The sequence below is a fragment of the Ranitomeya imitator genome, chromosome 1 (genome assembly GCF_032444005.1).
Source record: "Ranitomeya imitator isolate aRanImi1 chromosome 1, aRanImi1.pri, whole genome shotgun sequence".
Lineage (NCBI taxonomy): Eukaryota > Metazoa > Chordata > Amphibia > Anura > Dendrobatidae > Ranitomeya > Ranitomeya imitator.
The window spans coordinates 249,799,052-249,826,466 of NC_091282.1; the positions used below are offsets into that span (position 1 = coordinate 249,799,052).

The 27,415-nt window shown below is 43.0% G+C and overlaps 1 protein-coding gene across 1 annotated transcript in view; it reads right to left on the reverse strand.

Annotated features, from left to right (window-relative positions):
* Nucleotides 1–27,415, reverse strand: part of MORN3 (MORN repeat containing 3) — a 60,389-nt gene that overhangs the window by 19,000 nt on the left and 13,974 nt on the right. Inside the window, exons 2-5 of the mRNA XM_069745402.1 lie at nucleotides 24,353–24,503; nucleotides 23,848–24,005; nucleotides 22,038–22,197; nucleotides 12,894–13,078 (exon numbers count right to left, since the gene is read on the reverse strand). Coding sequence (XP_069601503.1) covers nucleotides 12,894–13,078; nucleotides 22,038–22,197; nucleotides 23,848–24,005; nucleotides 24,353–24,497 — 648 coding nt within the window. The 5' untranslated portion in view covers nucleotides 24,498–24,503. The remainder of the gene's footprint in view (nucleotides 1–12,893; nucleotides 13,079–22,037; nucleotides 22,198–23,847; nucleotides 24,006–24,352; nucleotides 24,504–27,415) is intronic.

Here is a 27,415-nt window from a genome sequence, read left to right on the forward strand (position 1 = left end):
CAGGTATATAAGTGATGTAGTAACGCTGATAATGGCGAAGGTGTGGTGGCAGTAGCAGCCGACGTACTTGCTAAGGGCTGCCTAGTATTCCTTTGAACCCTGCTTCCTCTTTTGCTGTGCTGCTGTGGCCACCTCCTCTTCCTCCGAACTGCGCACGGCACTAGCATGGACTCCACTCCATGTGGGGTCATCATCCCACCGCAACATCTTCCACTGACTCCTCAGTCATGCCTTCCTTGCCAGTCTGCACACTGCAGTTGGTAACTGAGATTCGTCATCATCTGACATGCTGAGATGGTCCACTGACCGCGTCCACCAGCCCGCCAGTGTACTCATCCTTTAACCTAATAAATGGTTGGGCATCAGTGCACTCAGTCTCTTCCACTTCTGTAGAAGGGGCAGATGGATGGGCCATAGAACCCCAGCCAGAAAAATCAACATAAAGCAAAAGAGACTCCTTTGTGAACTGGGGCTCAGATTGCTTGGCTGATTTGCAAGGGATTGAGGTTTAAGCCGGACGACCATGGCCTCAGGAGTCAACTATGTACTTTCTGCGCTGGAACAGGTGGAAGATAATGCAAAGGAACTGGAACCACTCTCAGCTATCCAATCTAACACCTTTTCAACAACTTGTGGTCTCACCATTCGTGCAGCAGTATTCAGGCCTATGAAAGAACGCATAACATCCTGTTGCTTGCATGCACCAGAGGAAGGTGTTGCATTTGGGTATGTAGCAGGCACAGAATGATCACATCCTCTCTGTCACGCCGTTTACGGCGATAAAGGGGCAGGACGGCGTATTGGAACCCGCACCTGTCCCTGCCACTAAAAGGGACCTTGACTTTCCCTTATCTTGGGGGTACCTATGAAGGTTAGGAGGCCCGAGCTGCCAGCGTAACCCTGTCTCCTGTGCAGGCCCTATAAGTGACACCCTCTCCCCCCCAAAAGAGGTAAACTGCACCAGAGTAAATAATATCAACAAAACAGAAAAGGAAAAGAAAAAAACAGACTTAGCTTAATGCTGCAAGGCGCAGCAAGAAGAAACACCAGAAGAAACTGACACCGCAGTAGAACAACAGCTATCAGCTAGCTCCTACTCCTGGCTTGGTCAGCTGCAGAATGAACTAACACCGACAGTCAGCTGATGAGCCAGGTGACCTTTTAAAGGATGGAGGGAATGGTCACCATAAACTTAAGCTGAGCCAGAAGCAATGCAATAACACAAGTGGCCACCAGAGGGGAAAAACTGCATTAACCCCTGATGACCAAAAAGGAAAAAAGGTATTAAAGGGACACTGTCACCTGAATTTGGAGGGAACAATCTTCAGCCATGGAGGCGGGGTTTTGGGGTTTTTGATTCACCCTTTCCTTACCCGCTGGCTGCATGCTGGCTGCAATATTGGATTGAAGTTCATTCTCTGTCCTCGGTAGTACATGCCTGCACAAGGTAATATTGCCTTGCGCAGGCGTGTACTATGGAGGACAGAGAATGAACCTCAATCCAATATTGCAGCCAGCATGCAGCCAGCAGGTAAGGAAAGGGTGAATCAAAAACCCCAAAACCCCGCCTCCATGGCTGAAGATTGTTCCCTCCAAATTCAGGTGACAGTGTCCCTTTAAACTTAAGCAAACCAGATCTGCCACAAATCCAAAATTGGATCGTGACACTCTCCTTGCATCAGTTACACCACCATCAGCAGCTACACGAGCACCACCACGGCCACGTACCTTATTTGATGCTCTCCTCATTTTTGGAAGTTGATTTTCTAAACACTACTCGCAAAGAGTCGGTGGAAGAGTTAATTTTATTTATCTGTAACAGTACTAGAAAAAAAAACAAGCAGTCCTGAAAAATTATTTATTTGGCCTAGAAATGGCAACTACATGGCTGATGCCAATTATTAATTTGCCAGACTAATAAAAAAAACACACACCAGTCGAGAAAAAATATTTTTGGAGGATAGAAATAGCAACGAGACGGCTGATGCAATATTTTTATTTGCAAAACTACTAAAAAAACGCACAGCAGTCCTGCAAAATTATTTATTTGACCTACTAATGGCAATGAGACGGCTGATACCAATTATTTATTTCTCAGACTATTAAAAAAACACAACATTACAGAGGAATTGTTTTTTGGGCCTATAAATTACAACAAAATGGCTGATGCCAATTTTTATTTCCCTGACTAAAAAAAAAAAAAAACATTCCAGAATTTTATTTATTTATTTTGGTGGTGGTGGGGGGTGGCTAGAAATGTCAATGAGATGGCTGATATATATACTGGAAAACACAAAGCGGTCCTGAAAATTTGCTTATTTGGCCTACTAATGGCAATGTGCGACTTTAAGGGCAGTACTCCCACAGGTGGGGGGTACAGAGAACACACAGCAACTTACAGGATAGAACTCCCACAGGTGAGGAGTGCAAAGTACACACAGCAGATTGAAGGACAGTACTCCCACAGGCGGGGGGGTACAGAGTACACACAGCAACTTACAGGATAATACTCCCACAGGTGAGGGGTGCAAAGTACACACAGCAGATTAGAGGGCAGTCCTCCCACTTGCGGGGGGGGTGGCCATGACCATGACTAAGACCTGATGGTCGAAATGCGTTGGCGTTGACCACCTGGGACCCCCATCTCTTTTTTGCAAATTTTTGCATTTTAAAGTGTTTCCAATAAATTGACATTTTAGAAGATCCATGCTGGAGATTATTTTTTCTTTTTCATTGCTGGCTTGGGACTACGCCCTTGACCAAGGCGGCTCCGTGCGTGGACATCATTGCACTGTTGAGGGATTGGTGAGCTGACTTATTTTCTTCCCATTTTTTCCTTTTTCCCTATTTTTGTATTTATTAGCCCTGGAAGTGCCCACAGTCTAAAAGCTTGTTGATTGGCTGTGCTGCAGCATTTCAACAAGCTTTATTAGACTATCAAACCCAAACAGTAAAAAGCACATACAGTAAAAACTCTGTGTTCTGGGTTCGGAACCGGACACAGCTGTCCTATACAACCCTGAACTTTCCAGTTCGGGTTCACTCATCCCTATTGCCTAGTTAAAAACTGATCTCTGCTTATACGAGGATCTCAGCAGCCCTGCTTCAGACAACGGCATGATGATGCAGCTGTGGGCATGGAGATAAATTTGACTTTGACAAATATCAAAATCGTGCAGCATGCTGATGGCAAATTAATAGAGTAATTAGATTTAATTGCTTGCCCTACTTACCACTAATTGGGACATTTGACTAATTTGTAACTAAACTATGTAAAGTTATGTGCACACTCTTAATTTTTTTTTTTAGGATTCAGAGGTTTACTTGTCAAGTTTGAAAATTGTGCTGTGAATGTGAATCTCCTCGTGAGGTAATGTCCGGTCGGCAGATAACGGCTCAGTATGTTATCCCCCACGACCAACACTCTCCTTTTCTTCTTCACCACAGTGCTTCATTTTCCCCCTTTCAAGAGGTTTCTGATTTCTTACTGGAGTGTTCTTTGTGGGCAGAGCACTTTTTTTATTTACATCTTCATAGATATCCTGAGTGAGAGCCTGGTAGCGGTTCTTCAGCTATATGGGTGCTAACTGCCTCCTCATCCTCCTGCTTCATTGAGTCACGTGCTTCCAATTTTCTTCTTCTGCATGTACATTGAAAGGTGGTCATGTTCCTGTGGCTTAGTGGGTTAAAGCAACTGTGTGTTGACCATGAGATTCTTACTTCGTATCTCAGGAGAGAGTATTATCCTAGTCCAGATAAATTACATCCTAGGGTACTAAAGAGGTAGCGGAGGAAATTGCAGAACCACTAGTAAAAATCTTTGAAAATTCCTGGAGAACAGGAGAAGTTCCACAAGGTTGGAGAAGAACAAATATTGTCCCTATCTTCAAAAAAGGAAAGATGATGGAGCCAGGAAATTACAGGCCAGTGAGCCTTACTTCTATACCAGGAAAGATATTTGAACAAATTATTAAACAGCATGTATGCAAGGACTTGGATAAGAATACAGTAATTAACCAGAGCCAGTGTGGGTTTGTTGCAAACAAGTCATGCCAGACTATTCTCATTTCCTTCTATGATGGAATCACTGACTGGGTGGATAAGGGAAATGCGGTAGATATAGTATATCTCTACTTCAGCAATGCATTTGATAAAGTATCTCATACTATCCTTATTAAAAAAAATTACCAAGCATGGGATTTACAAGGCTACGGTTAGATGGATTCATAACTGGCTCAGTGATCATGTTCAAAGAGTGGTAATAAATGGTTGCACATCCAATTGGAAGAGTGTTTCAAGTGGGGGTACCCAGTATTGTTTAACATTTTTATAAATCTTGATAAGGGAACTGAAGGTAAACTAATCAAATTTGCAGATGATGCAAAGCTAGAAGGGATAGCTAAAGGTACCTTCACACTTAGCAACTTTACAATGAGAACGACAACGATCCGTGACGTTGCAGTGTCCTGGATAGCGATCTCGTGATTGACACGCAGCAGTGATCTGGATCCTGCTGTGATATCGCTGGTCGGAGCTAGAAGTCCAGAACTTTATTTGGTCGTCAGGTCCTAAACAGCGACGCTGCAGCGATCGGCTCGTTGTCTATATCGCTGCAGCGTCGCTGAATGTGACAGTGCCTTAACCCTAGAGAAGACAGAGAAAGGATTCAGAAGGATCTAGATAAGCTTTAACAATGGGCAGTGACTAATAGAATGGTATTGACCATGGAGAAATGCAAGATTCTACATTTGGAAAGAAAAAGGAAAATTACATCTACAGAATGGGAGGAATAAAAGTAAGCAACAGCACGTGTGAAAAAGACTTGGCTATACTAATAGATCACAGACTGCACATGAGTCAACAGTGTGATGCAGCAGCAAAAAAGGCAAACACGGTTCTAGGATGTATTAAGAGAAGTATAGAGTCTATACCACGTGAAGTAATTATCCCCCTCTACTCTTCCCTGGTCAGGCCTCCTCTGGAATACTGTATCCAGTTCTGGGCACCACATTTTAAAAAACACATTGAAAAACTGGGGCAAGGTCAAGGAAGAGCTACCAGGATGGTGAGCGAACTGCAAAGTATGTTGTACGAGGAATGATTAAAGGGAACCTGTCACCCCCAAAATCGAAGATGAGCTAAGCCCACTGGCATCAGGGTAGATAAGCCCCCGATGTATCCTGAAAGATGAGAAAAAGAAGTTAGATTGTACTCACCTGGGGGGCGGTCTGGTCCGATGGGCGTCACAGTCCGGGGCCTTCCATCTTCTTACGATGACGTCCTCTTCTTGTATTCACGCTGCGGCTCTGGCGCAGCCATAGTTTGTCTGCCCTGTTGAGGGCAGAGCAAAGTACTGCAATGTGCAGGCGCCGGGAAAGGTGAGAGAGGCCCGACACCTGTGCACTGCAGTACTTTGCTCTGCCCTCAACAGGGCGGACAAAGTACGCCTGCACCGCAGCGTGAAGACAAGAAGAGGACGTCATCCTATGAAGATAGGAGACCACGGACCGGACCACGACTCCCATTGGGCCGGACTGCCCCCCCCAGGTGAATATAATCTAACCAAACCATTACAGAATGCTGTAGATAAGCCCGTGATGCTGGTGGGCTTAGCCCATCTTCAATTTTGGGGGTGACAGGTTCCCTTTAAAGGATCTGGAAATGTTAAACTTGCAAAAACGAAGGTTAAGAGGAGACTTAATAGCTGTCTGCAAATATCTGAAGAGATGTCACAGTGTAAAAGGATCATCCTTATTCTCACATGGAAACACGAGAAGCAATGGAATGAAACTAAAAGAGAGAAGATAGAGATTAGATACACTACCATTGAAAAGTTTAGGGTCACTCAAACAATTTTGTGTTTTCCATGAAAACTCACTTTTATTAATCAAATGAGTTGCCAAATGAGTTTAAAATCTAGTCCAGACATTGACAAGGTTTGGAAAAAAAAGGTTTTTATTTGAAATAATAATTTTCTCCTTCAAACTTTGCTTTCGTCAAAAAATGCTCCCTTTGCAGCAATTCCAGCATTGCAGACATTTGGCATTCTAGCAGTTAATTTGCTGAGATAATCTGGAGAAATTTCATCCCATGCTTCCAGAATCCCCTCCCACGAGTTAGTTTGGCTTGATGGTCACTTTTTGCATACCATACGGTCAAGCTGCTCCCACAACAGCTCAATGGGGTTGAGATCTGGTGACTGCGCTGGCCACTCCATTACAGATTGAATACCAGCTGCCTGCTTCTTCCCTAAATAGTTCTTGGATAATTTGGAAGTGTGCTTTGGGTCATTGTCCTGTTGTAGGGTGAAATTGGCTCCAATCAAGCGCTGTCCACAGGATATGGCATGGCGTTGCAAAATGGAGTGATTGCCTTCCTTATTCAAAATCCCTTTTACCTTGTACAAATCTCCCACTTTACCAGCACCAAAGCAACCATGTATGACAGATGACGTCAGGAACTCTTCTAGCATCTTTTCAGTTCTGTGTCTCACAAATGTTCTTCTGTGTGATCCAAACACCTCAAACTTGGATTCGTCTGCCCACAATACTTTTTTCCAATTTTCCTCTGTCCAATGTCTGTTGTTTTTCCCATATGAATCTTTTCTATTTATTAGCCAGTCTCAGATATGGCTTGTTCTTTGCCACTCTGCCCTGAAGGCCAGCATCCTGGAGCTGCCTCTTCACTGTAGACGTTGACACTGGCGTTTTGCATGTACTATTTAATGAAGCTGCCAGTTGAGGACCTGTGAGGCGTCGATTTCTCAAACTACAGACTCTAATGTACTTGTCTTGTTGCTCAGTTGTGCAGCGGGGCCTCCCACTTCTCTTTCTACTCTGGTTAGAGCCTGTTGTAGGAAATCTTCAGTTTCTTGGCAATTTCTCGCAGTTCACATGAAAGTTCTTTTTTTCTGGCCATTTTGAGAGTTTAGTGGAACCAGCAAATGTAATACTCCAGATTCTCAACTAGCTCAAAGGAAGGTCAGATTTATAGTTTCTCTAATCAGCTAACCTGTTTTCAGCTGTGCTAACATACTTGCACAAGGGTTTTCAAGGGTATTCTAACTATCCATTAGCCTTCTTACACAGTTAACAAACACAAAGTACCATAAGAACACTGGAGTGATGGTTGTTGGAAATGGGCTTCTATACACCTATGAAGATATTACATTACAAACCAGACTTTTGCAGCTAGAATAGTCATTTACCACATTAACAATGTATAGAGTGTATTTCTGAATCATTTAATGTTTAATTGGAAAAAAAACTGTGCTTTTCTTTAAAAAATATGGACATTTCTAAGTGACCCTAAACTTTTGAATGGTAGTGTATTAGAAAAAAACTTTTTGACAGAGAGGGTGATCAATGAGTGGAACAGGCTGCCACGAGAGGTGGCGAACTCTCCTTCAATGGAAGTTTTCAGACAGAGGCTGGACAGACATCTGTCTGAGCTGGTTTAGTGAATCCTGCATTGAACAGGGGTTGGACAAGATGACCTTGGAGGTTTCTGCCAACTCTAACATTCAATAATTCTATGATTAATAAATAGCAAATAGCAGAACTGTGAATTTAGCTCTGGACGATAGTACGGTATTAGTGATAAATTACTGAATTATTCATATTTTTATGTAAATTATATACTTTAACCAACTAGCTAAACTACAGGCACTTTGATCGAAATGATAGATAATCTTCAATTTAAAAAGAAACGCCTCAATTTGTTTTGGTTTAAAAGGAAAAAAAATATTTAATATTTGGATAAAGGCAATGGAAAACACAGCCATGAGTTATATAACAGAAATGGTAAAAGATTGCACTGTGCAAAGGTTTCCATGCCTTTTTAACTATAAACACTTAAATGAACAAGAAAAAAAAGTTTATTCTCAATACAACCGCCTGGCTTTGTAATTCAGCCGATTTACCCTAAACTGATAATTGTTGTCTTGCAAATATCTCTCATAAGTTGAAATCGCTGTAAAAAATGTTGGTGCTACTAATGGAATGGAGAATAAATACTGCATTTTGACAATATTAACTCCATTGCTGAAAAACTGATCTATGTGTTTTACTTCAGCTTGTTTTTTCTTTGTTTTTGTTTTTTTTTAAAGTTAATCTTCAAACTGCAGCGTTGTACATGCAGGCTGTTCTGGAACATTTACCACCCTTAGGTCACAGTTACGATTCAAACCAGCACCAGCAAAATCAGAATTGAAAGTGTCCACATATCTAATGTATTAGGGGCATTTTTTTACTAACAGGGTACACATATAAAATCCCTTTCCATGAACATATGGAAACTTATTCTGTGCTGCAGCAAGTGCCATTGAGAATAGGTTTGCCTTGCAAATATTGCATGTAATGTCGCAAACAGGATACACAGTAGACGGGGGAAGCAGATGGCAGATTTGACAAAACTTAGCTTACACAGTGGATTGAAAAACACCCAAGTTGTTTATATTGAAATATTAACAGGAATATGTTCAGTTTTAGCACTAAGGCTCACAAAAGAAGAGCATTATTGTTTTTTTTTTAAAGGGAAATAAGGGAAATCATGAGCACTTTCACCATCCTTTTTTTGTTCATATTGTACAATTTCTTTTTGTGCTGTTTTCCATTGAAATTTTTTGAAGTATGTTTCAAACAATAATAACCAGGCCATTTTGAGCTTAAAGAAGGACTCCAATTAAGTTTTTTATTAATTAAATGTGTGTGTGTGTATGTAATGTAGTGTGAGTGTATTAATATACTCACCTACCGCCTCTTTTTCCGCTGTCCAGCACCGTTCTGCTCCTCTTCTCAGTGACATGACCACAATTGTGACTATCAGGCTCACTCCATGCTTGATCCGGAAGTCTTTTTTTATAATGAAAGTCTATGGAGCCTCAGTGTGACCCGGACAGCCTGAAGGGATGTCACTGAGAAGTGGAGAATAACGGCCCTGGACACTGGAGAGAGGAGCCGTAGGTGAGTATATTAATACATTCACATTAGATTACATGCATGCACACACACAGGCAGGGCCGCCATCAGGACATTAATGCCCTTACTGCTGTATGGGGCCCGGTGAGCAGAAGTACAGAAGAGGACCCAGGCCCGCCTCTTGTGCTTCTGTTCACCGGGCCCCATCGTACACTAAAGTGCTGTGCGCTGTGGTGCACATGTCGGCGCTGGGGCCTGGGAGCTTTCTCGGAGCTCCACGGCCATTTAACCTTAATGGCTTCTGCCCCATCTGCCTTCTCTGGACTTGATGACATGTATGAGAATGCCTGAAGCAGAGCTGCGCCTGCAGGGGATCATCTGTTCATCTGTGTAAGTATGAAAAACATTTTTTTTCTTTGCAACTTCTGCAAATGATGAAGTGGGGGGAGGGGGACTGCAAATGATGAAGTTGTGGGGAGGGGGACTGAAAATGATGAAGTAATTGAAGGGGTGGGGGACTGCAAATGATGAATAGAGAAGAGGGAGACTGTAAGTGATGAAGTGAGTGGGGGAAGGTGGACTGCAAATGATGATTTGAGTGGTAGAGGGGGACAGCAAATAATTAAGAGTGAGGGAGGGGGACTGCACATAATAAAGTGAGTGGGGGAGGGGAACTGCAAATCATGAATTGAGTGGGGGAGGGAGCTGCACATGATGAAGTGAGTGGGGAAGAAGGCTGCAAATCATGAAGTGAGTGGGGTAGGGAGATTGTACATGATAAAGTGAGTGGGGGAAGGGGCTGCAAATGAAGGGAGGGGAACTACACATGATGAAGTGAGTAGGGGAGGGTGACTGCACATGATGAAGTGAGTGGGGGAAGTGCGCTGCAAATGAAGGGAGGGGGACTGCACATGATGAAGTGAATGGGGGAGATCGGACTGCAAATGATGGAGTGGGCGAAAAGGACTGCACATGATGAAGTGAGGGTGGGTGACGGGGGACAGCAAGTGATGAATTGAAGGTTGGGGGTGGGGAGCGCAATTGATGACTTGGGGGGAGAAAATAATTAAGAATTTTGAGGGTGGGGGAGTAAATGATGTATTGAGGCTGGTGGATGGGGACAGTAAATGATTAATTAGGGGTGGGAGACAACAAATAATGATGAATTGGTGTGAGGCAGCAAATAATGATAAATTGAGAGTGAGGGAGAGTAAATATATTGAATGAGAGGGAGAGAAGTTAATAATGAATTAGAGGGTGGGGTGGGAGAGAAAGAGGACATGACATAATGAATTGTAAATATAATGAATCGAGGGAGCGGGAGGTACGTAGTGGGGGCCGTTGAGGATGCAGTGACTGGTATTGAATTAGGGGAAAGAGTACAGGGGATAATTCATTTATATATTTATTAGGTGGGAAAGTGGCTATTTATAATTAATGGGGGCACAGTGGTGAATTATAATTTATATTTGGAATAACTAATTCTGTATTAATGGTGGGTGCATGTATGTATTGAGCTGTGTAGTGAAAGGGAAAAAGTGTGGAATGTGCTCTGGAAGCGGGGCTCTAGGTAACTATGTGTTATTTTATGCAGAGACGAGTCCTGGCTGGAAGAAGTGATGGCGGTCTGCTCTGGATGAAGAAAAAAAGAATGAGGAAGGCCTTCAACTAGAGACGTCACTGGTAAGTCAGTGTGTTACCTGTACACTGACACTGTATACTATATAATGAGCTCCTGAGTATAATGTCACTTGTGATCACTGTATTACCTGTACACTAACACTATATACAGAGCTCCTGTGTATAATATCACTGGTGATCCCTGTATTACCTGTACACTATATGCAGAGCTCTTGTGTGTAATGTTACTGGTGATCCCTGTATTACCTGTACACTGACACTATATACAGAATATACAGAGCTCATGGGTATAATGTCACTGGTGATCACTGTATTACCTGTACACTGACAGTACATACAGAGCTCCTGTGTATTATGGCATTTAGTATTGTCTTGTTTTTTGTTTTTTTTTTATTAATGATCAGTATTATAGCATTCTATGTGTTGGTAATATGTGGTCTGGTCATGGTGTGGCTGTGTTTGTTACTTGTATGTGGTATTATATGGTGGTAATATGTGGTCTGGTCATGGTACAGAGGTATTTGTCCTTTGTATGTGGTATTATTTGGTCACTATGTAATGGTAATATATGGCCTGGTCATGGTGTGGTGGTATTTGTCCCTTGTATGTGGTAATATTCTGACATGTGACTAATGTGACGTGTATGTGACCAATTCTCTTAAAGAAAAATAAATAAAAATATATGGTACCTAAAAAGAGTACTGGACATTTTAAGAAATGTTTAATAGATTAGAATAGAGTAGGGTGCTGCCAAAAGAGTCTACCTTGATGTGGTAGCGGTTAAAAAAAATCTTATGGCTAAAACAAAAGCTGTTGGCTATATATGTGATCTGATGTTCGATGGAAACTGTTAATGAGTAATTGGTGAGGACGTGGTGTAGATTAGTTTTTCCAAGTGTGGGTGGTGGGACCGTGGAAGGTTCGAGGGGTGGATGTGTAGCTGGGGTGGAGCCTCATTGGAGTCTCAAAGGGGCCCAAAAATGTTGCCGGTATGGGGCCCTGAAATTCCTAATGGCAGCCCTGGGTTAGCATGCCACAAGTGGAGGACCCCTATCCCATTAGTTAATAATAACAAATTTATATATGCTATAAATGTCTCATTTAAGTTTTAATGTGTCCCTTAGACCAGAAAGAGTTTTGCAGCCTAGCACATTTAAAGCGTTCATGCCATTGACCAAAAATCAGTGTGAAAATATGTTGTTGCTGCATTTTTCACAAGTTAGTTTTTGGTGCACATACCAGTATAATATGTCTAGGAACTGTTCTGATTCTCATGCTCTGTAGCTTGCCGTTCATTCGTTTTGAGTGGGTAGTTCCTCCTTATCAGCATTCTGTGAGCACTATGGCAGCTGGAACTTCCATCACCTCAGTTACCAGCATGCATTGCAGTTTCCATTGAGCATTGACTTGCCTTTTCTAAAAAGAAATCCTGCCTCTCTGTTATGTCTGTTTGCAGTTTGACTATAAGGAAGGCACAAGCAGAAAGACAAAGATCTGGCTGCACATCATGTAATGTCAGTGTATGTCTGCTGCTAGTGACAGATTATACCGGAGGATAGGAAGAGGCCAACAACTAGACAGAAGGGAGCCACCTCGTGGCCAGCACTTCACGGTGCTTATTGGGCGTAAGACAGGATGATTAAAACAAAGTAATATACAGGTTTTCTAGTCTTTGTCCATCAGATGAACCTAACTTTATTGAAATGGCAATGACTGGGGGAATTAGCATTGGGTGGCATATTAATTTCAGCACCTAAGCTTTGTAGTAGGAGAATAAATAACCCTAAAATAATCAGACAGTAATGCTACACACCCAAGTGTACTCAACTAGTAGTATATTGTGTGCCTGAGCTATTTTAGATTTAAAATTAGATGGAAAAATCTGTCATTAGTCAAGTTTAAATGATTCCACAATCGAAGTATAAAAAGGACAGCGCCACACCAGGAAGTGACAGACAGTAACTTTCTTTATTCTGCCTCCTGCAGCGACGTTTCGGTCCGTGGACCTTTATCAAGCAGGGCAGACAAAGTACGCCTGCGCCGGAGCCGCAGCATGAAGACAAGAAGAGGACGTCATTGTAAGAAGATGGGAACACCCGGACTGCGACACCCATCGGATCGGACCGCAGCGGGAACGCCCCTGGGTGAGTATAATCTAACCTCTTTTTCTCATCTTTCAGGATACATTGGGGGCTTATCTACAGCATTACAGAATGCTGTAGATAAGCCCCTGATGCCGGTGGGCTTAGCTCAACTTCCATTTTGGGGGTGACAGGGTTCCCTTTAAGCTGGAGAATAAAGATCAGTTGAAAAGGATATATAAACACATTTTACCTCTGGAATTGGATATTTTGTTGGATTTGATGCTTCTGCACGCCCAAGGTCCACCATAGTCCCACACTTTGGAATATCTTCCACCCATATCCCTTCATACAATTGGCCTTTGTCAAGGTAATAGAACTTTCCAGGGCCATGTTTCCTTCCTTCTTTCCAGGAACCCTCATAGCGATTTTCATTTGCTGTTAATATACACAGAATGTTAGGAAAAGAATATAGAGCACAGATCTCCAACCATGGTGCATTGGCGTGGGGTCTACCAAACAGCCACGAAAGGCATGGCACTAGACGGCAACTTTTGCAAGTCACTTATAAAAGAGATCTCTGTATCCTTCAGCAGACGTACAGCTAATAGACATGCCTAGCGTGCCACTGCCTACCAGGCGCGGGCTGGGCCGGGTGGAAAAGGGGCATGTGCCCCCCGGGCCGGTCACCAAGCAGCTGATTCGGGCTGCTGGTGGCCGGCGCTGTGTTCTCTATGTCCTGGCAGCTGCCTCACAGTGGAACTGCAGACACGCCCCCTTCTCCCTGTGTGCGGCCGGCTGCAGAAGTAGAGAGGGAACACTGCTGCATCTAACTGCTGGAGATCTGCATGTGGATGGCCCAGACATCAGTGAGTACCTTCAGCTCTGTGTGTGGTGAGGAGGTGAACGCTGCTGCTCACCTCCCGATAAGTCCAGGGCCGGTCTCTATAGTATCAGTGGCCGCTCTGCTGATGCTCACAGATTTATTGCAGGAGTCTGAACTTTCACCCTGTCAGTGCCAGGTCATCGGCTCCAGGGTCACCAGACTGCAGGAAAGTTCAGTCTCCTGCAATAAATCTCCCTATACAGAGAGTGAACAGAGACTGTCTACAGAATCCAGCACTGGAGTGATCAAGCCTGAACCTGGTGACCAGACATCACATGCTATATACATGGCCCTGTATATATACAGTGCATGTATGTCCAGGGCCAGGTGCAGGATTGATCCATCCAGTGTATATAACATTGTATATCTGTGCCTATGGTATACCACTATCAGGGGCGTAACTACAGAGGTTGCAGCAGGGCCCGGAGTGTTAAGGGACCCCTAAGCACGCAGAGCTACAAAATGGGCCACCGGCCCTCTAAATCCTCTGCACAGGCCCTGGTGCGTGCTCTTTTGCTGAACGCGCTGACCAAGGCCGTGGCGGCCCACATGAGCACAGCCCTCATTCGTGCTTGCGTACACGGCTGCAGCTTTTGTCAGTGAATGCAAACAGGAGAGCGCACGCACCAGGGCCTGTGCAAAGGTTTGAAAAGGCCGCCACCGCACGCAGAGACACCTGAGCCTCACCGTGTCTGACCCTGGCCAGAACCAGCATCAGAGAACAGTGCTCTCCTCACCAATCCCCAGCCGGCATCTGCCCCACGCCCTTAGCACCTCCAATGCCGGCTGGACAGTGGACCCTCCTCATCCTCCACTATCTCAGGTGAGAACCAAGATGAAACCTTTTGTAAGTATATGCAGCATTTGCAGTTTGACCTGTCTAATGTATATTGTATACTGTTGTATATACATTATATAGGTGAAACTGCGGTACGTAGATTATATAGGTGATACCACTGTGTGTAATATACTGCGACCGCTGTGTATAGGCCATAGAGGTCAGCCGCAGTGTTTATGTACGTGTGTGTGTGTATATATATATATATACATACACAGACACACACACACACATTTGTACACACACAGCGTCTGGCCTTTATGGGCTATACATAGCGGTCGCAGTATATTACACACAGTGGTATCAGCTATATAATGTACATACCGCAGTCGCGGTTTCACCTATATAATGTATGTGTGAGTGAGTGTGTGTGTCTATGTATGTGTGTGTGTGCGCGCGTGCATGTATGTATGGGTATGTGTGTGTATATGTGTGTTTCTGTGTGTGTGCATGCATGTATGTATGTGTGTCTATGTATGTGTATATATAGATATGTGTGTGAGTGTCTGTATGTGTGTGTGTCTACGTGTGTGCGTGCATGTATGTGTGTGTGTGTGTGTATATATATATATATATATATATATATATATATATATATATATATATATATATATATATATATATATATATATATAGCGAGTAGAAAAAGGGAACAGCACAGAAATACTTATTGAGAAAAGCTCATTGTGAGCTGAAACGTTGCCAGAATATGTGGGTAAATTAAACCCTGCACGTTTTTATATTGAACTATGGAGTGCTGCCTCGTTTTTGGATACATATATATATACACGTAATTGTTGGATTATAAGACGCTCCGGATTATAAGACACACCCCAAATTTTGAGGAGAAAAATAAGAAAAAAATATTTTTTAATAAAATGGTGGTGCTTCTTATAATCCATGCGTCTTATTGCTTACTAGGAGTAGTGGGTGCAGTGAAGGGGGGTCTCAGGGTCGTTGCTGGAGGAGGCAGGAGTGGGGTGATGCTGCAGGCCAGGATGAGGGGGGCACTGATGTGCGGCGTGATGGTGTGGGGGGTCTTGTGCTGGTGCATGTCTGGTGCTGCTGCCGGGTGTCTCTGGGTGCCTGGCGGTTGCTGGCCGGTGCTGCGGGTGTCTCCGGTGCCCAGCAGTGCTGCGTAGGTGTCCGGGGCTGCCATTTTGCGACAGGCCAGAGCCCCAGTAATTCCACGGTTCCCTGTGTGTGTGCGGTGGACTCCGAGAATATGGCCGAGAATATGGGCTAATAAAGAGTCCACTGCTTAAAGGGATTGTCTCCCACTAGGACAACCTCGTCTTAAACTAAATGTTCGGCCGCGATAAATTAATAAAACCTATACTCACCTGCCGTGCCAGCGCCGTTCCCACAGAGGCTGTGATGTGGTGTTATGACACGTGATGCCCGGAACCAATCAGTGCTGGTGTCACTGTCTTCGCCTTCAGACAAACTGAACATGAAGAGGACGTGCAGGGTGAGCTGCTTGATCCCGGACGTCCTCTTCATGTTCAGATTGTGTGAAGATTGAGACAGTGACACCAGCACTGATTGGTGCCGGGCATCACGTGTCACAACACCACATCACAGCCTCTGTGGGAACGGCGCTGGCACAGGAGGTGAGTATAGGCTTTATTAATTTATCGGGGCCGAACATTTAGGGGTTGTCCTAGTAGTGGACAAGCCCTTAAATATTTGGTGCTGCTCAGTTTTATATACTGTATATAGCCTGCGTGGTGTAAATCTAAGTATCTGTGTATGTACACCGCACAGTGCCACTCCTCCTGTCCTGTATATATACACTGCACAGTACCACTCCTGCTGTATATATACACTGCACAGTACCACTTCTGTATATATACACTGCACAGTACCACTCCTCTTGTCCTATATATATACACTGCACAGTGCCACTCCTCCTGTCCTGTATATATACACTGCACAGTACCACTCCTGCTGTATATATACACTGCACAGTACCACTTCTGTATATATACACTGCACAGTACCGCTCCTCCTGTCCTGTATATATACACTGCACAGTACCACTCCTCCTGTCCTGTATATATACACTGCACAGTACCACTCCTCCTGTCCTGTATATATACAATGCACAGTACCACTTCTCCTGTCCTGTATATATACAATGCACAGTACCACTCCTCCTGTCCTGTATATATACACTGCACAGTACCACTCCTCCTGTTCTGTATATATACACTGCACAGTACCACTCCTCCTGTCCTGTATATATACACAATGCACAGTACCACTCCTCCTGTCCTGTATATATACACAATGCACAGTACCACTCCTCCTGTCCTGTATATATACACTGCACAGTACCACTCCTCCTGTCCTGTATATATACACTGCACAGTACCACTCCTCCTGTCCTGTATATATACACTGCACAGTACCACTCCTCCTGTCCTGTATATATACACTGCACAGTACCACTCCTCCTGTCCTGTATATATACACTGCACAGTACCACTTCTCCTGTCCTGTATATATACAATGCACAGTACCACTCCTCCTGTCCTGTATACATACAATGCACAGTACCACTTCTCCTGTCCTGTTCTCGGATAGGCGACATTGGTCTTTGGGAGGGTTAATATTGGTTTATTATTTTCAGGAATACTATGGGAAAATAAAAAATATATATATATTGGAAAACACATTTAAATGGATTATACCAAGTAATTCCCTTTCCCGAGAACTTTGTAGTTGCTGGGGTCCGAACGCTGGGACCCCCATGATCTCGAGAACCGGCGCTCTAAAGAAGCGATCAATCGTGCGCACTGCGACGGCATTCAAACATAGCTCTTCCAATAACGCCTTTAAGAGGAGCGTTGAAGAACACAACACAGTATAGGAAAATCCACTGATCGGGTGTCGGGGAGTGTTATAGTCTGTGGGCTGGTGGGGTTTGTGTGGCATTGCTCCTTTTTTGTTCCAGTACGGCCCTGGACAGCTCTGCAGGGAGGCTGCCTTACTTTGTACTGGTTTTATTCCCTGCACATAGTAGGGCAGCTGAAGGGTTCAGGTAGCAGTGTCATCGCCCTGTGTTGTTCTGTAGCCCACATTCCCACCCTGACTATATACAGTGGCAACTAAGGGGTAGACAGCAGTTCCTTATGAATAGTAGGGTCAGTGGGTAAATGTGTCTACCTGTTTTACAATGGTATGGCCCAAATGTGAGCTGAGGTAAAACATTGCCAGAAGCTAAGAGGCACTAACATGTCCATACACGGGCACTAATGCCCTCACACTTCTGCCAGTATGTACTGCTGTGTGTGTGGCAGTAGTTTTTCTAATAGTCTTATCACACCTGTCTGCCATACTTCCTTGAGGCGGGATGGGAACTAAAGTTGACGTGTTCTAATATTGAGCTCCCATTTCCCAGCTCTGGAAATTCACCACTTACGGTTGGAGGATTGGCAGTGATTACATGGTTTAGAGGAGCACACTTCCATTTATAAGGGGTTGACCCCGTCAGGCTGGGTTTACAGGAGGGATACCCTCCGCTAGGCTGGAGGTTGTGGTGTGTATACAGAATGTAAACTTCACTCTTGTGAACCCAGCCTACAACTAATTATGTAATGGTGCATGTATTACTAATGCAGATGACGTTTGCGTGTGTCGCCATTTCTAATTCATCTATATATTTTGGCATGGGGGGACCCCATTTGACAGTTCACAGCGGGGCCCATAACTTTTGTAGTTACGCCACTGCTCTGTAGTAAGCTCCGTTCTGTTCCCATATGTCTGTAGTAAGCTCTGTTCTGCTCCCATATCTCTGGAGTAAGATCAGTTCTGCTCCCATATCTCATAGTAAGCTCTGTTCTGCTCCCATATCTCTGTAGTAAGCTCTGTTCTGCTCCCATATGTCTGTAGTAAGATCAGTTCTGCTTCCATATCTCATAGTAAGCTCTGTTCTGCTCCCATATCTCTGTAGTAAGCTCTGTTCTGCTCCCATATCTCATAGTAAGCTCTGTTCTGCTCCCATATCTCTGTAGTAACCTCTGTTCTGCTCCCATATGTCTGTAGTAAGCTCCGTTCTGCTCCAATATCTCTGTAGTAAGCTCTGCTCTGCTCCCTTATCTCTGGAGTAAACTCGGTTTTGCTCCCATATCTCTGTAGTAAGCTCCGTTCTGCTCCCATATCTCTGTTGTAAGCTCTGTTCTGCTCCCATATGTCTGTAGTAAGCTCCGTTCTGCTCCCATATCTCTGTAGTAAGCTCCATTCTGCTCCCATATCTCTGTAGTAAGCTCTGTTCTGCTCCCTTATCTCTGGAGAAAGATCAGTTCTGCTCCCATATCTCATAGTAAGCTCCGTTCTGCTCCCATATCTCTGTAATAAGCTCTGTTCTGCTCCCATATCTCTGTAGTAAGCTCTGTTCTGCTCCCATATGTCTGTAGTAAGCTCCGTTCTGCTCCCATATGTCTGTAGTAAGCTCCGTTCTGCTCCCATATCTCTGTAGTAAGCTCTATTCTGCTCCCATATGTCTGTAGTAAGCTCTGTTCTGCTCCCATATCTCTGTAGTAAGCTCTGTTCTGCTCCCATATGTCTGTAGTAAGCTCTGTTCTGCTCCCATATGTCTAGTAAGCTCCGTTCTGCTCCCATATGTCTGTAGTAAGCTCCGTTCTGCTCCCATATCTCTGTAGTAAGCTCCGTTCTGCTCCCATATGTCTGTAGTAAACTCCGTTCTGCTCCCATATCTCTGTAGTAAGCTATGTTCTGCTCCCTTATCTCTGGATTAAGATCAGTTCTGCTCCCATATCTCATAGTAAGCTCTGTTCTGCTCCCATATCTCTGTAGTAAGCTCTGTTCTGCTCCCATATCTCTGTAGTAAGCTCCATTCTGCTCCCATATCTCTGTAGTAAGCTCTATTCTGCTCACTTATCTCTGGAGTAAGATCAGTTCTGCTCCCATATCTCATAGTAAGCTCCGTTCTGCTCCCATATGTCTGTAGTAAGCTCCGTTCTGCTCCCATATCTCTGTAGTAAGCTCTGTTCTGCTCCCTTATCTCTGGAGTAAGATCAGTTCTGCTCCCATATCTCATAGTAAGCTCTGTTCTGCTCCCATATCTCTGTAGTAAGCTCTGTTCTGCTCCCATATCTCATAGTAAGCTCTGTTCTGCTCCCATATCTCTGTAGTAAGCTCCATTCTGCTCCCATATCTCTGAAGTACGCTCTGTTCTGCTCACTTATCTCTGGAGTAAGATCAGTTCTGCTCCCATATCTCATAGTAAGCTCCGTTCTGCTCCCATATCTCTGTAGTAAGCTCCGTTCTGCTCCCATATCTCTGTAGTAAGCTCTGTTCTGCTCCCATATGTCTGTAGTAAGCTCGGTTCTGCTCCCATATCTCTGTAGTAAGCTCTGTTCTGCTCCCATATCTCATAGTAAGCTCTGTTCTGCTCCCATATCTCATAGTAAGCTCTGTTCTGCTCCCATATCTCTGTAGTAAGCTCCATTCTGCTCCCATATCTCTGTAGTAAGCTCTGTTCTGCTCCCTTATCTCTGGAGAAAGATCAGTTCTGCTCCCATATCTCATAGTAAGCTCCGTTCTGCTCCCATATCTCTGTAGTAAGCTCCGTTCTGCTCCCATATCTCTGTTGTAAGCTCTGTTCTGCTCCCATATGTCTGTAGTAAGCTCCGTTCTGCTCCCATATCTCTGTAGTAAGCTCCGTTCTGCTCCCATATCTCTGTAGTAAGCTCTGTTCTGCTCCCTTATCTCTGGAGAAAGCTCAGTTCTGCTCCCATATCTATGCAGCAAGCTCAGTTCTGTTTCCATATCTCTGTACCAGCATGTTTTTAAAGCCTGTTATGTCTGCTGCTTTAATGCAATGGCCAGAGGTAAGCAGGAAAAAGGAGGGCCACCGCAACTGAAGGGCCACTGCCTTGTGATTGCCCCCCAGGCTGAAAAGTGCCAGCCAGCCCCTGCTGCCTACCAAACAAAATGAAAAGAAAATACCATTTCAAACTGGACCACTGAGATTTAGCCATTCCCCCATGATGTATGTAGAAAACATACAACATTTTATTAGCCAAATATTTTAACCCCTTGGTGACAAAGCCCAATTTTTCAAATCTGCCGTGTGTCACTTTCTGAGGCAATATCTCTGAAATGTTTAAAAATATCTAATTGATTTTCAGATTTTTTTTTGGGATACATTATAATGTATGACCGTGGAAAATTTAGGTTGATGTGGTTTGCGTCTATTTATGAAAATATCAGAAAATTTACAATAAAAAAATTTGCAGTTTTCAAACATTGAATGTTTATATTACTTTTATTCCAGATAGTTATACGACACAAAATAGTGAATAAATAACATTTACAATAGGTCTACCTTACATCAACATCATTTGATGTCCTTCTATTTTGTTAGGATGTTAGAAGGTTTAAAAATTTAACAGCAATTTTTCATTTCTTTTTTAAAGAAAATTTAAAAAAATATATTTTTTTTAGGGAGCTATTGAGTTTTGAAGTTACTTAGGGGAATGTACATATTGGAAAACCCCCAAAAGTGATACCATTTAAAAAAAAAACAACACCCCTCAACATATTCAAAACTACTATCAGGTAGTTTGTTAACCCTTCAGGTGCTTTTCAAGAATTGATGGAATGACAGGAGCAATAAATTATATTTTTACCACTTACATGATGCTAAATTCTGAACAGGCCACTTATAGCCGGCAGACCCAATGAGCATTACTTGGCCTTGGATTGCTACGGCAACTATCAGGACCACACAAATGTGATTTCAATGTGCTGATGGGACTAAAGAGGGAGCCTCATGCTCTGTTAACCATCTAGATACCAAGGTCACTATTGACATCCTTATTTATGGGATTAGGTGGCCATGGTTGATGGCAACATCGATTGTGGCTGATACATCAGGTTGTCGGCTGTAGTGTACAGCTGCTGCATTTTCACCCATCGGGAGATGCTACTCACTTATATCTTTTAGGTGAGTAATAAGGCATTTGTTGTCATTAAGGGACAAATTTCATATTAAATTACGGAATGTGCAAATATATTGAAATTTTATTCATGCCAGCTGCCTCACAATGGAAAAATATTATTTTGGAGAGAATTAATAGAATTCATTCGACTCCCAGTTCATAAAAGTTTGAGGAGGCTACCCATCTGCTCACACCTTATAAGTTGATTTGTCTAATTAAATTCTGAAATTTACAGGGAATCTGTCATCAGATTGATGCATGAAATGAGGACAGATGTGGGTCCCTAACTGGGTTTTTTAATTGTAGTTTTGATGAAATTACTGTTTTATCTGCTGCAGACCTGCTGTACCTTTCAGTGATGAGTTTTGTATAACTCCTGCTGAAACTATTGATTGAAAGCTTACTGCCTATACTTTGCATAGCCAAAAAATTAGCAATCAATAGTGTGGGGTAGGGATAATCGGTGCTCCAGGCTATATAGCAAGAGATCATCAGTGAGAGGACTAGCAGAGCTACAGTAGAAAATACACTGGATTATCAAAACCACAGCAAGAAGCCCAGTGAGGGTCCCAGACTTAGAATCAGAGTTTCTGCTCCTGCTCTCAGATGGGCCAACATAAACCTGGAGACAAATTCTTTTTTAATGCAAACGTACTTTAAAAATTAGAAGACCATGTGTTGTAGAATAAAAATAAGATGTACCTAACCGTAACATCCCTTGGCCACCGTATTTATCTTCACTCCATTCTCCTTCATAAATATCTCCATTAGCAAAATACATTCTACCCCAGCCACTTCTTTGTCCAGCTTTCCAGTCGCCTTCATAAAACTCTTTATTTGTGAAGAAATAAGTCCCGTAACCCTGAAAAAATAAAAGTAGTATACGCTGCTAAATTCCTATAGCATGAGATGTAGATGAGAAGGGTTTCTTCTGCATATGACTGATTAGTTATGTTCTGTGCCATCAGATTTATGTTGCCTTGGGGTAACTGCAAACAGGGTGGATTTGTCATTGGCAACTTTGCTGCCGATTTTGTTGCTTAGGCCTACTTCACACGTCCGTATAAAGCATATAAGTGAAAAAATGATACTGGTGTCATCAGCGCTTTCCATCAGTGTGTCATCAGTGTCTTCCATGTGTCTGTTTTTACCATTAGTGTCTCATCAGTGTTTTTCTGGTACGGATAAAGAAATAAATTATGAAGCTTCTCCTATAATTTGCAATTTTAAACGTTGACAGCACACAGATGCCATCCATATGCTGTACATATTTTTCACGGACCCACAAACTTTTATTGGCCCTTGTCATCCGTGCTGCTGGAAAAACGGACATATCGCCATGTGTTTTGCATGGACACATGGTAAATGTAAAATCCGTGAAAAAAACGGATGCCACACGTAATGAAAAATATTTAGACGTGAGAGTCCTCAGTGGTTGATACCTTTTAATGGCTAACTGAAAAGATGGTAACAAATTGCAAGCTTTCGAGACTACACAGGTCTCTTCATCAGGCAAAGACTAAAGCAAGTTCTGAAGAATCACATAGTTATATACAACACAGCACAGAGATAATGAAAACACTGATGCGTGAAGGAGGCCTACAGCACAGTGAATGTGTGGAAATATCCACATGTGAGACATACACATTTTGTCATGGATATTGCTACAGCAATAATTTCCGCCCTAAAAAAAGGTTACATGCTGCGGAATTCAAAGTCCAGACTGTATGGCAATTTCTGCATTTGAATATTTCTCCAATTTGTACATGAGCCATTAAAAATCTAATGCAATCTAACATAAAAAATAAAAAAAAATCTTTCACTGATAACATTGCAAATTAAAAAATTCTGCACCAAATACGCTACATGTGCATTTGCTAATAGGTGGGCATAGATGGTATTTATAACTATTCTAACTAGTAAAATAATGGAAACCTCTGTAAAATTCAATAAACGCCAATGTGATCCATTCAGCTCAGCTTCTATTGTGGCCTGTTGACGATAGATCTATTCTAGATTTGTCAAAAAGGAGGAAGCTTTGGTGTCCTTGTGAATTAATCCTTAAATGTGTTGTCCAGTTACAAAAAAAGTTATCACCTATCAATAGGACCGGTGATAATCTGTTGATCTTTGGAGGTCCAGCCGCTGGGGCCCGCACCAATAATCAGACAGGGAAATGTTATACCCATCAGAATGGGGCACAAGTGCACATGCCTGACCTGTGCGCCATTCACTCCCTACGGGGCTGCCGAGTTATGTGCTCATCTTTTCCTAGCAGCCCCACAGTGAATGAAAGGAGCGACGGTCGGATGTCAGGTCTGCCACGCCGTTTTATAATGAAGATATAAATTATCTGTCAAGGATTAAAATTCCCCAATCTGCCAATCAGTGCAAGTCCCAGCGAGTTATTACCCATCCTGAGGGTAGGGAATAACTTTATTTTTAACTGGACAACCCCTTTAAATTTATTGATTCCATCTTATTTCTTTCTTTACTCAAAAAAGGAACATACGTGTTTTTTGTCATTCTTCCAGCATCCAGAATACACCTTTACATATTCTCCAGTGTTGGGGTCTTGCACACTGTATGTCCCAAAGCCGCTTCTTTTTCCACATTTCCATTCTCCTTCATAAAGAGAGTTGCTGCTTTTCCATACAAAAGTGCCTTTGCCTAAAATGTCACAATTAAAAAGAAGATATTAATGTGTACAAGTGAAAAGTTTTGCAATAAACATTTGTTTGCTCAGCAGGAAAATATCCTGGGCTACCAAATAAATATTATGAAAATGGCCGGTAAGAAGAGCACTGTAGAAAATGCTGGGTGTTGACGCTATTGTGAAGATACTTGAAAATAACTGAAAAAGTCCTGGAGCAATTTCTCACAGCAACCAATAACACTACAGTGGTCATTCTCCAATATGAGAAGTAGTTCTTGCTAACTACTACTTTACTTTTCCTTTATTTTAGTTTTCTAACAGCATTTTAAAGGGTAAGAGGCGTCCACATTTCTTGACTCACCGTGCTTTTGGTTGTTTAGCCATTCTCCTGTATATTGATCTCCATTCACACTGTAAACTGTGTGCCTCTGGCCAGACTTCTGTGCTTTTTGGTCCCAGTCTTTCCATGGTGGTTCAATATTTCTGGGGTATTTTATAAAAGGCATCAGCAGCTGAAATCAGAATCAAGTTTTATCCTTGCAGTTGGCCTTGAAATGTGTTGTCTGTACTGTAATTTACGTTTATGGGTACGTTATGGACACATATGGGTATGTTCGCACAGGTCAGATACTCTGCATATTACAATAAAAGCACCATTCGTTTTACAAAATGTCATCCACTGCTGCTAAAAAAAATCATGTAAATTGACTAGAGTTGTGGATTTCGTATCCACATCATGTGAGTTTAGACTGTGGCTTTTTACTGCAAGTTTCACCTTTTGCAATGCAATGGGTGAAGTCTGCTGTAAATCTGCAGCACAGCATTTCCACATAATTTGGTGCCACTGTGGATTTGCTATAGATTTTCCGCTGTGAAAGTTCTGCATCAAGTATGGACGTATCCTAAGAGCTCCCAAAAGTAAAAATAGACAGCGCTCCATCCAGGTGTATAGACCAAAAACCAGTGAATTTATTCAGCCATGATAGCAACGTTTCGACCCTAGTGGGTCTTTGTCAAGCACCTGGATGGAGCGCTGTCTATTTTTACTTTTGGTATACCGTATGGTCCTAGTGGGTTCCCTGGACCTGGACGGGCGCTCCGGCCTATGAGTGCTGTCAGCCATCTTTTTTGTTTCTTGGTATCCTAAGAGCTCTTCTGACCAGGACTCGAAAAAAAGGATGGAGGCAACAATTTGAGCTTTTGATTGGCATACAGTACTGATTAAAAGTTATAAGTGCAGGTCAACAACTGTTTGAGGTTAAGGGGCCAATACAGAAAAGTGTTTATGCAAGAAAACTGGGGTAAAACAGTTTGATTAGTCTCAGAAGTTTTGCGTAACATAGAGTCGTGCAGAAACATTTCAACTTTTACCATTTTCACTCCAGTTTCAAGCATCAAAATGGGCAAAATGGGCAAAGCTAGAGCAGGACAGGGTGTAGCCAAGGAACGGCGTAACGACCTCAGTCGCAAACATCAGCGTGCACATGACAGGGGGTGCATGGAAGTGATGTCATGCTCTCCCATCGCTTGCACGATGAAGCAAGCTGTCGGATGGTGTGCGGGAGGGAGCGTAGGGAAGGTATTTTTTTCTTTTAAATCAGTGAGTATACGGTGGCCATAGTACTAACTGGATGACTACGGATGTACATTATATTATATGAAGAATATCGGCTGTACATTATACTGTATGGAGGACTATGTACTGTGCATTATATTATATGAAGTATATGTGATGTGTATTATACTAATATGGAGGTGCATTGCACTATATGGATGACTATGGGCTGTGCACTGTATCATATGAAGGATATGGGCTGTGCATTATACTATACAGAGGGTTATGGGCTGCACATTATATTATATGAAAGATATGGGCTGTGTATTATACTAATATGGAGGTGCATTATACCATATGGAGGACTATGGACTGTGAATTATATTAAATGGAGGATTATTGGCTGGGCTGTGCATTACATACATTTCAACTTTTGCCATTTTCACTCCAGTTTCAAGCATCAAAATGGGCAAAGCTAGGGCAGGACAAGGTGTAGCCAAGGAAGGGCGTAACGACCGAGGATACAAATGTCGGCGTGCACATGGCAGTGGGTGCATGGAAGTGACGTCATGCTCTCCTGTCACTTGAACGCTGAAGTCAGCTGTCGGCTTCAGAAGAGGCTGGTGCGTGATAGGGAGCGGAGGGAGGTGAGTATTTTTTTTTTATCAGTGAGTATCCGGTGGCCATTGTACTAACTGGATGACTACGGGTGTACATTATATTATGACGTATAGGGCTGTACATTATACTGTATGGAGGACTGGGAGATATGGGAAAATAATATCTATTTGATATCATTTTGATATTTGATGGAATTCCCTATCAGAAACAGTTTGTCCCAAAATACTTGCTCCAAACTCAGCTCCCCACCTTTGGCATTCCCCCAGGCCAAAGGAAGTCAAATACACACGGAACTATGGGAACTCATTATCCAGCGAAGGCACTTCCTTGGACAAGGCAGACCATCAATCTGTTTTAATTAGCTCAAGCAAATAGGCCTTTGAAACTCTCTCCAGGAGAGGGGGGCAAAAGGCATAGGGGATAATAGCCAGCTCCTCTTTTTGGACTCAGTTTTTCTATTGGCAGGAGGCTAGAGAATTAAGTAACGAAGATTTGGACCTGTGATTCATCAGCGCCTCCCTGTGGTCACATGCTACATAACACGGTAATTGTAATCTATCTGTATCCTACCCTTGTACTACACTCCTGACTGTATACTTGTATATTGTTCTTGTATATATATATACCTGAATCTTCTAGTGCGCCTGTCGGCGATTAAATATAAAATTAATCTTGGGCTGCTCTTTTATCTCGATTTACGAATCCCCACGTCCGCATGCTCGGTTGGTTATTATACGCTACCCCAGGATTGGTTTCTGACCTGATATAAGCCTGTTGTAGGACGGGGCTTATATTTAACGAGGAACTGGTGGCAGCATACCGTACTGTGTTAGTGAGGAACTCTGACAATGACGGCCGGGAGGTTTACTTATATATCCCCAGCCTGGACTGGTGATATATATCTCCCCTCACTGGGAGCTCCTCAATAACTCGTACCTATAAGGGAAGCCTTTCCGGCGACTATTTGCCCTCGGTGCAGTTCCCTGACTGACCTGGGGTAAGTGGTGGTGCCAGAGAGCCGATCCCTGCTGGGTCTTTCTCTCCCCTCCCCAGAGGTGACTGAAGTCGACACACCCCTTCACCTGTACGATCCGTCACAAGGTCTATGGACTGTGCATTATATTATATGAAGTATATGGGATGTGCATTATACTATACAGAGGACTATGGGCTGTGCATTATTTTATATGAAGGATATGGCTTGTGTATTATATTGTGCGGAGGACTATGGGCTGTGCAGTATACTAA